This window comes from Phodopus roborovskii, unplaced genomic scaffold (genome assembly GCF_943737965.1).
Source record: "Phodopus roborovskii unplaced genomic scaffold, PHOROB, whole genome shotgun sequence".
In the NCBI taxonomy this organism is placed as follows: domain Eukaryota; kingdom Metazoa; phylum Chordata; class Mammalia; order Rodentia; family Cricetidae; genus Phodopus; species Phodopus roborovskii.
This window is the reverse complement of record NW_026126482.1, coordinates 8157530-8173660: the sequence shown is the minus strand read 5'-3', so window position 1 is coordinate 8173660 and position 16131 is coordinate 8157530. Positions and strand designations below refer to the sequence as shown.

The 16131-nt window shown below is 55.6% G+C and overlaps 1 protein-coding gene across 1 annotated transcript in view; it reads left to right on the top strand.

Annotated features, from left to right (window-relative positions):
* Positions 1 to 16131, top strand: part of Unc5a (unc-5 netrin receptor A) — a 53405-nt gene that overhangs the window by 27708 nt on the left and 9566 nt on the right. The window contains exon 2 of the mRNA XM_051194244.1: positions 11357 to 11578. Coding sequence (XP_051050201.1) covers positions 11357 to 11578 — 222 coding nt within the window. The remainder of the gene's footprint in view (positions 1 to 11356; positions 11579 to 16131) is intronic.

Here is a 16131-nt window from a genome sequence, read left to right as displayed (position 1 = left end):
AGCCAAGGTCGGCAGGGAGAGTCAGCAGTCCTGGTGCTCTGGACCCGAGGGAGCCAAGGCTGCCGGGCGGTGAATTGGACCAGAAGGAGGTCAAGCCGACCTTGAAGCAAGCCAGCCTGTGTCTGCCTGTGTCTGGAGTGCATCTGAGGTGGGGGTGGGGTGGACATGGTGAGGGGCAGGGTGGCTACACAGATTCACAAAGGTTCTGCCCTTGGCTTCCTCTGGGAGCAGCTTCTGAGCCTGGGAGGGAAGCTGCCCCCCCCACCTCTCTCTCCCCCCCTTTCTCTCTCTCCCCTCTGCCTACCCATCCCCCTCCCCCTCACCTCCCCCTCCCCCCCACCACACTCCATTTGTGCCGCCCGGATGGCAGTACCCACATTGTGCTGTGCGGAGGGGGCAGATGAAGGTCTCCTTGCCCTCAGTCTCCTGGAGCTGATTGTCCGCACACAGCATGCCCTGGTGGGAATTGTTGGATGAACAAACAGTAGAGTTGCTGAAGCTGTCCCCACACCCCCTTGCTACTCTCTGGGGACAGGGTTAGGAGTAGGACTTGACTTTGCACAGTGGCCACACCCAGCTGGGACCCACTATGCTGAGTGGGCTGCTGAGTGTCCCAGGGCGGCCAAGCAGGAGGGGGGAGGAGGCTCAGCCACCTTACACTTCCCCCATTTCATTAAGACCTGTAAATTTTCTCATTAATATACTTAAAGTTCGTTTTAAGGGGAACAAGCAAGAGATAATTGATAATAAACTCTCCATGAATGCCCTCAGTTTACTGTAGGTAATTTATATCCACAGATAGCGCCTCTCACTCCCAATTACCCATTTAGCTGCAGCGTAACAGTGGTTCAACCAGACTGATGCCAATTTTTATATATTCCAGCCCGAGAGCCATAAATTCCTAAAGAGGGGTGGGGTCTCACTGGGGCCACTGCAGGTTTATGTTAAGATTTAAATATTCATACAATCATTAGCGACTTGTTAAAGAGCACATGACCTCATCTAGAAAGTTCTAAATTTTCACCAAAAGAGGCCCTTTCCCTGCTCTGCCCCCACCGCCAAACCAGAGAAATGGGCTGCTCTTCTGCAACCACGAGACATCATAGCATCGCCTGTGTTTCCATGGTGATGGCAAGCAAGGTGAGGCAGAAGCCAAGGATGGGGGACAGACCCAGGGAGGGCTAGGCTTCTGGGGATGGAATCTCCTGGGGACAGGAGAAAGCTAGGCCCCCACCCCAAAGCCTCCCAGCTTCATTTGGCATCGGTGTTCCACATTCCCGAGATTCTGCGTTCTTTCCTTGACTATTTCTGCCTGTTCCTGTAGAGGCCACGGACAAGGAGGGCACAGCTTTTGCCACCCCCTTCTTCCTCCTTTCTTTCACTTTAAAACATTCTGCCCAGGTGTGGCAGCACATACCTTTGGTCCCAGCACTCAGTGATGGAGGCAGGAGGATCTACGTGAGTTTAAGGCCAACCTGGTCTATAAAGTGAGTTCCAGGACAGCCAGGACAACACAAAGAAATCCTGTCTCAGAAATAAAAGAAAAGGAAAAAAATCCCACCCTGACTGCATCCAGATGAGGGAGCCGGTGTGGCGGGAGTGAGGGTTCTGGGATTCCAGGCCCAGAGAGGGCAGTGGCTCACCTCAGGCTGCACAGTAAGGGTTGGCTCACTTCTCTCCTTCTCCATGGTCCCTTGAGCTCCTTCTCTCTGCTTCCTGCAGCCCAAGTGTTCTTCACCCAAGACCTTAGGAGCCTATTAAAGGGGTAGGGAAGATAATGAACCAACCAGGGAAACACAGCAATCAATATTAGGAGAAAAAGTACAGCTGCCCTTCAGCGAAAGAAACAAGCTGGTAATGATTTGGACAGCAGATAATTAAAATGGGGTGAGGGTTCATTACTATATTGTCAGGGGTGTGATGGCCACGGCCGGACACCGTCTTCACAGCTTGAAGGTTGAAGCCAGGCCTGGGCTCCTTCCCTCCTCTCTGGGCTCCCCAGCTCCTCTTCCCCATCTCGCCACCCCTTGGTTGCAGCTTAAAGGGCAGACTGAAGGCCAGCAAGCCCAGGCTGCTCGCTGCCTCTTCCTTTCCCAGACAGAGAGCACCACATGGCTCTTGGGGCCCCTGGGCCTCTAGAAGGGACAGTGTCTCCGGCCTCAGGTAAAGGTGGACACCAGCTGATCACAGTGAAGCCCCAGGCACCTGTGGATGGCAGATCCTTCTGCCTGGCCTCAGGGCATCCACTCCAGGCTGGGAGACCAGGTCCAGGGAAGGTGAGGCTGGCCGGGAGAGGTGGGGAAGAGGAAACTTGTGGGGTAGGGACAGAGTCAGGGTGTGTGACAGGCTCGTGGTCACCCAAGGGGCTCCCCCTTGCCCTGCTGTGTCCCTAATTTGTAAATTGAGAGACATTGGCCATTGTCTAGTCAGGCCATTGTCTAGTTGGCCTGCCATCTTGTTTGGTCAACACAGTGTCTAAATTTTTACGTCAGTTGTCACTGTTTTGCTGTGGGAGGTTCCAAGCCACCTTGCCTGGGTGGTGGCACTGGCTGGATGGAGCTGCCCCTTGTCTGGCCCAGGGTCACACAGCCAGGTATACAGGGGGATTGCTGTCACTGGCCTCCTATTCCAGCCCTCCCTGAGCAGGACACTGCTGACAGAGTGACAAGGACATGGGTATGCCTCGGAGGGTGCTGCCTTAGGGTTTCTATCGCTGTGATGAAACACCAAGACCAAAGAGCAAGTTGAGGAGGAAAGAGTTTGTTTGGCTCACACTTAAGCACTGCTGTTCATCACTGAGGAAGTCAGGACAGGAACTCAAGCAGGGCAGGAGCCGATGCAGAGGCCATGGAGGGCGCTGCTCACTGGCTTGCTTCCCCTGGCTTGCTCAGCCTGCTTTCTTATAGAACCCAGGACCACCAGCACAGGGATAGCACCACCCACCAAGGGCTGATCACTAATTGAGAAAATGCCTTGCAGCTGGATCTCGTGGAGGCATTTCCTCAGCTGAGGCTCCTTCCTCTCTGATGACTCTAGCTTGCGTACAGGTGCACAGTCTGATGGAGGAGACCACCTACACAGCTGGCATCTGACAGCCCATGGGAGGCCCAAGAACAAGCCTGGAATGCCCAGGAGGGATGGCCCACAGGAGGTCACATGACTCGGGAATCCGTGGGCTAGGAGCACTGGGTGTGGGTGCCCGGTAGATGGGGGCCTGTACCAGACGGCACAGGAGCTGGAGCATCCGGCCTCTGCCCTGTGAGGTTACAGCACCGTGATTATAGCTGAGGTTAGCGGGAGAAGACGGGTAAACCGGTGGCGGCCTGGCAACAATGGAGAAGCTTGAAGGCACTTGGAGCTAAAACAGCACCTAGGAAGAGAGGCCCGGATCCTCTGAGGTGACCCAGCTGACAGGAAGTCCCGGGAAGTCAAGACTGTCTGGGGCTCCCAGGTTGACTTGGAATGTGTCGGAGCCAGGGAGCCAGCTGGGAAGCCGTGGGTAGGAACTGGGCCCGCCCTAGTGTCTGGGTGTCCTCTCTGCCTCCTATATAAGGAGTGGGGTCCAGAACTTAACTTCGGAGACCCGGAACACGGGTTAGCTGGAGACCTGTGGTCTCAAGGTCATCGTGCTGGTGTGGGCATGGCTCAGGCGGACGTTGAGCCCAAGGATGCTAGAGGATGAGCCACAGCAGATGTGGTTCTCAGAGGCTGTGCCAGGATTTCCTGCCATGGTGACTAGGCCACTCCCCTGGGGCGAGACCTGAGTGTAGCCATGTTCCATGCGCTGTATGCAGCTGGCCACTCCTGCCCGGGTGAGCCACCGGCCTGCATGGTCGGAATCAGGGTTTCACTGCCCTGGCCATCAGTCATTTCTTCACCTCTAAGTTGCAGAGTGGAAACACAATAGGTCTTTGCCTCCTGGAATCTGTGAGGCTGAAACGAGAAGGCAGCTCGTTGTGACTGTCGTGAGGACAGGTGACTGCGATCCTGCAGTGTTTCACGGCATCCAAGGGCTGATGATGTGACCCACCTTGTGTCTGCAGCCTTCAGTCCCTGCCCAGCCCCAGAGCCACTTCAGCTGAGCCCTGGCCGAGCTCCGTTAAGCCAGTGAGATATGAAAGGCCATCACATCCAGTGCGGGCTCTTTAATTAAATTAACTGCCGGCAACATTGTAAAACCGCTGATGGGATCATAAACAGCCACGTAGGCAGCAGCTGCCCATCAGCCCTGCGTGTTTGCCAGGGGCCTCACCTGGCTGTGGTGGGACAGCCACACCTGGCTGTGGCCACGCTTTTTTTTTTTTTGGAAGTACTGACATCCTTTCTTCGCTTGTAAGTTTACCTGGCGAAGGTCACAGATGAAAATCGGGGAGGGCGTGGGTGCTGAGAGAGGCAGACAGCCCCCAGCCGGCAGCCCAGTGGCGTTGCCTCTCTCCTGCAGCCGTGTGAGAATGCCCCAGCTCTTCAGCCACTCGCTGTGTGACCTTGAGTGGGTGCTCTCCCACTCAGTCCGATTCTTCCCTAGACAGGCCAGAGGACTCCCTCTCCTGCGGCCTGCCTCCCTCCTCTGTGGGGTTCCCAGCACCCTCCTGGCCTCCTGCCCTGCGGGGAGTTGTGCCAGTTCTTTTATGTCTCCTTCAGCTGAGGCTGCCATTGCCCTGGCAAGGCTCATGTGCTGCCTTGCATCAAGTAGTGAGGAGTCCTGGACCCGCCATTGCCGGGACTCGCCATTGCCGGGTGACAGGTGGAGGAGGACACACTGCACACAGGCACACACGCCATCACCATCTCCACCTCCATGCAAACTAGGAGGAGGCCCACAGCCACATGCCACCGGCAAAGTCAAAGCAGGAAAAAGCCTCCTTCCCCCTTCCCCCCTTTTCCCTGGGCTCTGTGACCACATAATTACCCCGGATTCCATTCTATTTAATTGTAGCTTATTAAATTCTAACCAGCCAATTATCAACCACAATTACAGCTTAATTCAGGGACACAATAGCTATTTTATCGTTTGTTAATCAAATGCTTATTTAGACCTCAGTTTTATTAACTATTTCTCAGGCCTGAGGCAAGGCCCCTTGGCTAGGGCAGGGGGTCCTGAGTAGGGCCCAAGGGCCTGTCTCCCATCATAGCCCTCTGTCCCCCAGAGTTTGCAAGTCCCCTTTGCTGGCAGGCTTGAGGGTTCCTAGTGATGGCAGCCATGTCACTCAAAGGGTGGGTGCTGGGTAGAGTTGGAGCACCCTTAGCTAGTCCATCGGCACACCTGAACTTGGCATTCCACTCCTCGCCAGGCCCTGCATTGTGCTGGAATGGATGCTGCTGGTGAGCCTCAGTTAGACAAAGAGCCGGGGACCTCAGGCTGTGGCAGGTGCCTGGTGATTGGGAAATAGGCTAGTAGTGGTCACTCGAACAGTGCAGCCATGGGGACTCCCAGAGGAGGTGACACTGGGCTAAGAGAGGCACCATCGGAAGAGAGGGCCACCAGCTAGAGGTAGAGCAAGGCAGGTGCAAAGGCCCCGGGGTAGGGTAAGCGGTGGGTTTGAGAGCAGGGGGAGGGGGAGGGGTGGTTACGGCCGAGCCGGGCTGAGGGAACGTCCATACTGTGACTACCCATCGGCTGCCTGCGGGGCATGTGGCTGGTCCCGCATTCATTTCCACTTTTGACCGCAGGAGTCAGTCAGGGTGCATCACAGCTTCCAGGTGACACACAGGCTGTGCGGCTGGTCCATCCTTGGAGCCAGTCCAGGATGCCACACTCCCCTTGGGCGTTCTGTCTTCACAATGCTTGTGGCTGTCCATGTGTCCAAGCCCCCGGAGTCCCTGGGGAAAGGGTGACTTTCCTCCAATCTTGAGAAGGTGGCTTCGGCTTCTGTGACACTTTCATACATATATTACCATGGAAACCAGAGTGTGTGCAGGCATGTGTCTGAGAGCAGGGCGGGAACAGCCATACCTTCCGAGACACCGTGAGGTCTGTCCCTGTCCCTGTTACTTCTTTGTTCATGATCCTACACGGAAGAGACCACCACCATCACCAGAGCCGGGATGCTGACCTGCCTCCAGAAGTCCTGTGAGGCTGGGAGCCACGGTTGGAGAGACAGATGGCCAGTGGGTCCCCGCTCTGACCCTGTCTCCTGTGGGGTCATCACTGTGCGTCCTCACAGATGGGAGATGCAGGTCTTTCTATGTTGCATGGGGCCTGCAGCCAGGCTGTGTGAAACAGTTGGTGGGAAGTGCCAAGGGTTGCTAGGTTTCTAGGGATCGCAAAGGTTCCTGGGGTGCATTTCTGGGCCTGTGGAACCTGGTCTTCACTTTCAGACAAGTTCACAGCTCTGAGCTGACACCTGGAACCCCACAGCTCTTCGTCTGCCCTGAGACCTGTAGCCTGCAGGGGCGAGGGACTTGCTACTCCCCCATCTCCTGCTCTTCCCCTTAGGTTTTTCCCTCTGTGTGTCCCTCCCCACCTCTTCCCCCTCCTCCCAGAAGTGCGTGTCCTTGGATATTAGGCCTTTACAGTTGAGCTTCCATCAGAGAATTTTAAAAAGTAGTAATTGAAAAAGCTCTGGAAGCTATCTCAAGTCCTAAGGAATTCCATCCCTGCACGTGTACAGGCCACCAGGGCAGAGCTCCTGTAGGGCTCTGACCTCCTCCACCATGCCTTGGAGCAGCCTGGAGACTGCTCCCCCTAGAGGAAGTCCTTTGCCTCCGCAGTCTTGCTTGCTTCTGTTTTTTGAGGAAGCTACTCTTCCCAGCAAACTGCCTGATTCGTTGACTGATTGGAAGAACAGAGCTGGCTCTTAGAGCTTGTGGTCTACTTCCTGCCCTTTGTTTCTGGGCTCTGTCCCTTTCCAAGCAGTGAATTCGGCATTCATTCAACACTTTCTGGGCGCTTGCTGTGTGTCGGACATTGGTCTGGCTCTGGAGATAGGCAGGAGGTAAAACATGCTCAGCCACTGTTCTTGGGGCATTGGCACACTCAGAACTGGCACTGTGACTGTTGTCTGGGGACTCAGAGGAGTGTAGCCAGCTGTCTGGGGTCAGGAAAGTGTTTCTGCAGAAGGGAAGTTAGAGCAGTCATTACAGGTGGAGCAGAAAGCACCAGAAGGTAGGAGATGTGCACATAGATCAATGGACAAAGGATCCTTAATTCAGGTGGCTTCAGCTAAGGAAAGAACTGGCCCCTATGGCTGGGAACCCAGTCCTACCTTTTACTCAAGCCTGGTGGAATTCCAGGCCTCAGCAGCTGCCCAGAAACGCACCTGTCCCCTTTCTGGCCATCTGCCATCTCCCCAGTCTGCCGCTTCAGACCTCACCTTGTGTTTGGCCTTGCTCTGATAGACGAGGCCTGCAGGGCTGGCACAGAGCGACTCCAGGGCTACCCAGAGCTCTGAACCTGCCCCCTTATCCCCGCCAGGTTCTTGGGCTCTGCAGAGAGGAATCTGCAGGACCAGGAGCCAGGAGTAGGGTCAGCCACATGGCCTGCGGAGTCTTGGCTTTCTTGGAAGAAAAGCAGGTGCTGTCAGCCAGAATGTTGGACGGAGGCAGAGCCTGGAACAGGATGTACACAAGCTCTTGAGGGATTTCAAGTTGTCAAGATGCCGCCTGATGTAGAGGGAGTCCCCGGGTGAGGCCAGGGAGGAAGCTCAGACCCTAGCACATTTTTCTGAAGCCTTTCTCTCTGCCTGCCTAGGCATCTGTATTGCCTAGGGAGCTGGGACACCCAGGCCAGAGGGTCCTGTGGAGAGCCAGCATCTACAGATAAGCCTTTGGGGGCTCCCCAGCTCAAAGCAGGGGGAACACAACACATAGGGCTGGGGGGCAGGTGAGGCTGCCACATAGCCCCCCAACACACACACTCCTGTCCCAGTCTACTTTGGGGGGACGGAAGTAGCTGGCCATCCTGCCCCTGGCTGTGTTCTCCCCACCCCGGGGTGGGCGGTGGGAGGCTGGAAGGATCCGCACACTGGCTGCACTAGGGAAATTACACTCTTCTGGTTGCAGCTGTGGGGGGCCAGGTGACACCCTACCCCCCACCCCTCCTGCTCTGCTGGCTGGGATGAGGCCTTACTCAGTAAATGCAACTTCATTAATAGCTTGATTAATCACACCTCACATTTTCATGGTGCTTTTAAAAATAAAACATTTGAAAGCATGTTCACACCCACCCTGGGCCTCTGAGATACACAGGAAGCGCTCACCCTCCTCACAGCAGTAAGGAAAGCTATGGGCTCAGCTTCACACAGACGTATGTACCTGAGTAGAGCTGGCGAGGGACCCTGTGTGCCACCGGCAGCCGCTGGTGGGCTTCTCTGCCTGTTCTCTGGGTCTTCTCGTGGACCAAGAAGGAAGGGCTATCTTGCACAGCTTTTAATTTCTAGGGAGCATTGGGGTCATTCAGTCATTCAGCAAACATTCTGCTGCCATCCAGGAAGCCCTGGACTCCTGCCCACAGAAGTGGTGGTCTGACGAGAGGCCCTGTGCAATCAAACCCACCACAATGCTGCATGTAGCCTGTGTCCTGGAAGGAGGCTTATGGGGATGGGATAGATAGATGGATGGCTAAGGTGGGTGACTGCCCTAATTTCATTTTTGCTGCGATAAAAATACCGAGACAAAAATCAACTTGGGGGAGAGGAGACCCTCTTAGCTTACAATTCCAGGTGACAGTTCGTTATTGTGGGAAAATCAAGGCAGTGGGGGTTTGAAACAGCTAACCAATGTGACATCCAGCCACGAGCTGAGAGGAATACATGCTTCCTGCTCTCACAGAGTTGGGGTGCCCTGCTGTGGGAGTGGTGCTCCCCACAGTGACTGCACCCTCTCACAGAGGTGAGGAAGGAGTCGGGACAGTTCTCATGTACGTGCCTGCGGACAGCCTTACCCAGACGCTCCCTCACTGAGACTCTGAACTGTGGGAAGTTGACCATTAGACTAATCACAGTGAGTGTGTGGGCCTGAGACCTCAGAGGAGCAGGTTTCTTCCCAGGTGGACAGAATGGGCCAGGCACCCACTGTCCACATATCCATGCCTACCCTCTCCCAAGTCTCTCCCACAAGGGTCCACCCTTGATGGAGGGTTCACGCCGAAAGTGGTCAGCCTAATGGGCCACACTGTGGAAGAAATGGGGACTGAGGCTCTCCGTGCTGCATGCAGGGCAGTTCAGGTGACAAAACTCTCAGGAATATGTGGGCAGGGAGAGGGCGCAGATGCCCACCACAGGGGCTAGCAAGAGAGAAGCCAGCTCTGACCACCCAGGCAGCATCTTGCTGTCCCTGGAAGATATGGCCCAAATTTACCACTCACCCATAAGTGTCCTTGATAGAGGACAGGGCTCCAGCCTGGAATGTACCCCTGGGACCTCCTGATAAATACCCTCACCCCAGAAGTGGGAGGGAGGCCACAGCAGAGTGCGTGACGGAGGCCCTGGAGAAGTGAGCTATGTCCCTTATTGGTCACAGTACATTTATTTTTCATTAGCAGTTAAATGCAGACATGAGGGATTGTACTGGGTTCAACGGGCGGCTGACGTGAGTAGGGCTTGCTGTGCTGATCGATAGAGAGGCGGGAGGCTTGAGCACCTACTCCCTGCCTCACACCCCGCAGGGGACCCGTGCCCATCCAACCCTGAGCAGAGAGACAGGCACTGGCTATGATGCTGAGCCTCTGCCAGTTAAGGGGAGGCAGAAGCAGCTGCAGACCTGCCCTGAAGGACTGTGGGAGCTCCTTGGCCATTCATGTGTGCAGTCTTGGGGACTACGGAGATGTTATGGCTTGTCCAGGCTTGTGTCTTAAGAAGCCACCATACCTACAAGGACTCATCTTACACCCACACTCCAGAACTGCCTCCTACTCCTCTCCCCCCCCCCATCACTCTCCAGACCTCAGAAGTTCTGCATGAGCCCTAAGATGCGCCAGTGAGCCAGACTAGACTTCAAGCATTCCCTGAGCTTGAAGGCTATGGGTGGAGCTCAGCCATGGAACACATGCTTAGCAAGCTCAGTGCCCTAGGTTCAACCCCCAGCACCGCCCCCACCCAGACACACACAGAGTGAGTGGGTCTTAGGGTGGTCCCCCTGAGCACTTCCTGAGGGAAGGGTCGGAGCTGGGGTCCTAGTGGGGAGGGATTTCTTCTGGGACCTCATACCCGGCAGTGAAAAGTCTGGATTCTCCAATTGTCCAAATCTCCCATGGTCCTGAACCTGACTCGGATGCAACACAGGGTGGTCTAGGAAGGGCAGCTCTGTTTTCACTGAGTGCTCATGTGCTTGGCCTTTATTGCAGAGTTGCAGGAGCGTGCAGGGAGGTGGCTGCAGAAATGAACAGGTATGCAGCAGAGGGGCCGGGAGGTAGGGGAAAGAAGGCCTAAAAGGAAGAGAGGTGCCTGGAGGAAGGACAGAGAATCTTCCTGAAGAGGCTGCTCAGAGCAGCCAGCCTCATGAGGTACTCCAGAATCCCCATGAGCCGCTGGAGTGACCCCATGTCACAGATGCAAAGCCAGTGACTTCACCCAACTTCCCAAGGTCACCAGTACTGGGAAGCAGAACGCACTTCCTGGGGACTTTCCTGCTTTTTACACCTAGAAGCCCCTATTAATGTGTGTGTTGGTGGGAACTGCTTTGAGTGTTGGCCAGCAGGGGGCTGTTTGGTGCAGCATCCTCCACCTTTAGGGTGTCCTGCTGGTAGACAGACACATTGGACTGCTCTGGGGTTTTACCTCCATGGATGCCTTGGAGCCAGTTACCCGTGTAATTGTAATGACTTGTGGGATGGTGGTAGGTTCGAGTTAAAATTAGAAGGAAACCCATATTCAGGTCTTCTTGAATGAATGAGAAGGGGCCTAGGTCCTGGGAGTTCCAGGAAGACTCTCTTGGCGTCCACCCTGACATGCCTACCCATCATGCCTCACCAGCCCTTCCCTGCTCCACCCCTCCCCAGACTTCCATAGTGTAACTCTACCCAGCGCCCCCATGTTGCCACTCAAAATGACATACTGTGTACCTTCCCCTGCCTCTTTCCACTCATCTTGTACTTCAGTGGCATCTATTTTAAGTGCCAGGAAGGTCCACCTTCACCTAGATCTACTGGGACAAGGGCATGCTGGGCCAGATCCCAAAACTTCTCCAGGAGAATATGGAGTTTTCATCGCTGCTCTCTGTCCACGGCCTCCTGAGAGCCAACACCTGCCTTAGCCTCACTGTGGCACCCTGGTCTTCAGAAGGCCGAGTGTCCTTTCTTATGCTAACCTGGAGATGTCCAGTGGCTCAGCCTGCACTTGTCATGCCCAAAGCTTTTGCTGTGCCAGCTGCCGCTGCAGTCTCGGGGAGACCCGGCTTACCTCCTCCCTTCCTCCTGCAGGGGCCCAGCAGAGTGCCACGGTGGCCAGTCCAGTGCCTGGTGCCAACCCAGATCTGCTCCCCCACTTCCTGGTGGAGCCCGAGGATGTGTACATCGTCAAGAACAAGCCCGTGCTGCTAGTGTGCAAGGCTGTGCCCGCCACCCAGATCTTCTTCAAGTGCAACGGGGAATGGGTGCGCCAGGTGGACCACGTGATCGAGCGCAGCACTGATGGCAGCAGTGGTGAGTCCCAGATGCGGTCACGGCTGGCCCCGAGGGTCCGTGAGCACCTGCAAGCAACAGCACCAGGTGCAGCCGCCTCCTGGCCGATTCCCTTCTGGACCACCAGGGAAGGCAGAGTCCCCACACCTGGCACTGTGTGACTCCACAGAGGTCTTCTCCAGGAGACTCCCTGACCATCAGCCTGGGAAGTGAGAGGGAAGGCGCGCACACACGCACGCACGCACGCACACACACACACACACACACACACACACACACACACACACACACACATTCGTCCACTGAAATGCCCCGGGGTCTCCCAGCAAAGCACAAAATCAGGACAGCCTGTCCAGAGGAGCCTGCAAAGGAACGGGGTGGAAATGAGCGGGCTCCGCATGATGAGAATGTATTTTCTGCTCTCTGTTCAAGCATGCTTGCATTATTTCACGGTCCCTCAAGAGAGGCACTGTGGGGTTGCTTCTTAGTAAGAGGGGAGCAGAGCTGAGGCTGCCTCGGGGTCACAGGCATGCTCCTCGGGGGAGGCTAAATGATGGAAAACTAGGAAATGACCAGAGAGGGAAGAGGGAGAAAAGACCGCTAGCCAGGGACATAGCCCAGACAAAGGCCAGGCGCGCTGGTCACGGCTCAGCAATGGAGATGCATGAGTGTAAACAAGGACACCCGAGGAATGCCACTGACCTACGGGACTTCAGACAGCAGAGTGACGTGACCAGAGCTACCAGTGGCACAGTATGGAGACTGACAGGAGAAGCAGGCTCAGGGCCTCAGCTGAAAGGGGCAGAAGGGTCCCAAGAGCAGCAGGCAACACCAAGAAGAGCCTGCCCTCCTGTAGGACACCAGCTCTCCCCACTGCAAGCCCTGGACTCAGGCGGGCAAGTGGGCATGATGGAGAGCCCTGAATGGCTTCCAGTACTCCCCCAAAGCAGGCCCACAGAGGCAGCCATACTAACACTAACATAGCTAACACTGGTACTAACGGTCACTGAGACACATAGAACCTTCTGGTTTAGTCCTGCATCTCTTCCCACCATGACCCCAGCCAGCCTGAGACACAGCACACACCCCAGGAGATAGCCCGTTTGAGACGGACAGGCCACCAGCATGAGGGTGAGCAACAATGCCATCCAGGCAGACAGGCAGTACCGGGGTTTATACAGATGCTAAAGGGAGCCGAGAAAGGTGACCCAGAGTGTGACCTGTGCTGTAGGGAAGCAGGAATGGTGGCGGCTGCCCTGGAAGGACTTCAAGAGGAGGGGTAGCATCCAAGTTTAGAAGTACGTAGAAGGGGTGTTGCCCTTTCCAAAGGGATAGGGTGGGAGACAGAACATCGGCCCTTGAGGATGGCTCGGGGTTAGGTGGGAAAGTGAGCCCGGGGTGCCAGCAGATGTCAGGAAAGCTGCAGTCAGACTGTGCTGTGGGTGGATCACACGGGGCAGATGGTGAAATTGTGTCCTAAGTTAACAGTTGGAAGCACTTGCTATTGCGAATGCAAGCTGAGGAGCCCCAGGTTCAGACAGTGTGACCTCGTCCTCAGAGAAAACAATGCCTTGACCCTGACCTGTCCAGGACCCCCAAAGGGCTCCACCCAGGGCAGAGAGGACCCCCATCCTCTGACGCCAGAGCTCACAGAGGTGGGACTCCTCCCCACCATGTGCCAGCTCAGCCCACCAGCAGCATCCCCTGGACTCCGCTCCCCTGGCCTGTTTCCTAGGCTAGCGACTCCTAGCTGAGCTCTGCATTCTGCACTGTTCCAACTGTGTCCATGCCGGCTGCTTGCCACACCCATCCTACAAACCCTGAAGTGTTCATTGCACACCCTCCTTACCAGGTTAGGTGTTAAAGATTCGGCCCCCACAGCTCTCAGACTGCTGACTCCTGCCTGCTGGATGCAGCTGGGGAGCATAGCTCAAGAAAGTTCTAGATAGTAGCAGTACCTCCCACAACTACTGACTGTGAGCATAGCTCCAGAACCCACATCGTCTGGACATGAGAGCTCCAGGGAATACCCTCTCCAGCCCCAGATCAGTTTTTTTTTTTTTTTTAAATCTGTGAACTGGAGGTGAGTGGCCTTTTCAGGTTGAAAGAGAAACTCTAATTGCATAGGCAAAGTACCGCTTTATGTTTTAATGAGCCCTGCCATGGACTTGGCCATCCCTCTTTATCTCCTATACCCCAGTGTCACGAGGCCCTTTCTGACCGAGCAGCCTTGTACCTCTGCAGCACACACACTGACAGCCCCAAACCTATATTCCCATTGGCATCTGTGCCGTCTGTCCATCCACATGAGTAGAGAAACAGAACCGTGGTGACATACCCACTTAACACCAGGTCCTTCTGCCTTGAACTTCAAGCCTCGGGTATGCAATGGCCAACACATCAGGGTTCACTGACTTAATTATCTCCAAACTGTGAACCAGAATGCTGCAAGACCAGGAGAATGGTTTTCCTTAACTACGCACAGAGGCCATGGCAAAAGGGTCTTGCACATACCAAAGCCGGTCTGGTCAGATAGGCGTGGCAGGCGTTAATGCTCCATGTAGACCTGAGCCCTGTTTGTTCACATGTAAGGGCCAGGTGGCAGAAGAGACTCTCACATGCCCATCCTTGCCTTCACTTCCCATCCAGAAGGCAGGGGGAAAGCCTGGGATCTGTAAACGCAAGCACTGGCCTCCGGTACTTATTAAAATTGGATAGAAGGGGCCCACGTTGACTTCAGAGTGTCCAGCTAATCCTCCACCTCCCAGAAACCCTCAGCAATCCCCACTGTGGGGTCCGCATGCACTGTCTGCATTTACACACACACACACACACACACACACACACACACACACACACGCACACACACACACCACTAGTCCAGCCACCATGGGATCCCTCCTTCCTAACACCTGATCACATTTCCTGATACTGCCCCGCTTAGCTAGAACCTGTTCCCAGGAACCAGGCTCCTTAATGACCTGCTGGAAGGAAGGAAGGACAGGGTCTAGTGTCCCCCTGCCCCCAGCCCTCAGCTTGTGGAGTTCAAGGTGCACCCTGAAGTCAGGACATTGTGGATAAACGCCCCCCCCCCGCTCCCCGCGCGCAGCAGGAAGATGTGGGAAGGGGGCTGAAGGGGCCGGAGATCAAAGGGAGACTGCGCTTCATGCTCTTGCTCCCAAGCTGAGCCCCCCCCCCCCGAGGTAGTGAACAGCTGAAGAGTAGAGGAAGTCTGGGGCTTGGGGGCCATCAGTCCACCCAGAGGACACTCAGTGCCCCAGGCCAGAATGTTCTGGAGGTTGTCCATCCCTGACTCTGACACAGAAAGTAGGGAGAGGAAGCCTCTGCTCCACCCATGACCCGGTCTCAGAGGCCCCAGAGTTGTGTGTGCTTGACAGATAGTTGGCGCCTAGCGCTCTTCTCCTACACACAGGCCCTGGGAGGGGCACCTTGGTTCTTAGCCCCAGCCAACCCTACACCCAAGAGAGTGGGACTAGCAGGGGACAGTGCCCAGTCGCACAGCAGCCATCACAGCCCGAGGCGACTGTAGACATGCACACCTGTAAGAACCTGCCAGGGTTGGGATGGCTGATAGAAACAGCTGGGTCCCGGGGCTGCAGCTGGCGAGACTCCATGAGGAGGGTCTGGGCAGGGGTCAGGGAGGCATGCTAGAGAAATGAAGAAGGAAAACAGTCTCCCAGGCTGCTTGCCTCAGCTGGGCTCACTGCTCCTGCAATGCAACCCTAATTGAATTTCTCTCTTAACAATGGAAACACATTGGCGGCTGGCCTCTCTCTCTCTCTTTCTGATAAGCCAGTGACCCAAGGGAAATTGGGGTCAGGAGGAGGAGAAACTGGAAACAAACAGTCTTTTCTCACTCCTGGGACAGTGGTTTTGGCTGCAGACTAGGGGTGGGAGGTGGCTCGGAGATCAGCATCCCCTATTCTGAGTTGTCAACGAGACCAGGGTTCCTCCCCCAAGCACCCGCTGTCTGGTTCTGGGTGCTGCGGAAGGTGGGATCTGAGTAGGGTAGGAGAGGGGTTTCCCCCAGCACACCCAGACTGACCCCACTTGCTGACCCCCTGGGGTATGGATGAGCACACTTAGGCCACCCCAGGTGTCTGGAGAATATTGACCACACTGGATTCAGACCACCCCTGCGCTTGTTCTCGGTGCCTACTTCTCTCTCCGGAGTGGGGCACCCGCTGGAGCTGGAGCACACACAGAGTAGTAGGAAGAGTTCCAGGGAAGGGAACAGCATGAGTGAGGGCCCGCCCCGGCAGCGGCGAGTGGGTCACCCTCGTCCCAGGAGTCTATTTCCATCCTGCCTCGCAGCTCAATGATAATAGCTGTTACATTATCACCTATCAGATCTACCTGCTGGCCCTCCAGAGAGCTCAGAGAGCCCCCTCCCCTCCTCTCCCTCCAAAGAGCTCAGCCTGCCTGCCTCACCCTTGCTCTCGGGGCTCCTGGAGGCTGGAACCTGCTGACCAAAGCTCCACAAGTAACCACCTTAGAGATTTTCAGTCAGTGACTTACTTGAGACATGCCTCAGGTAACAGAGTAGAAGGGAC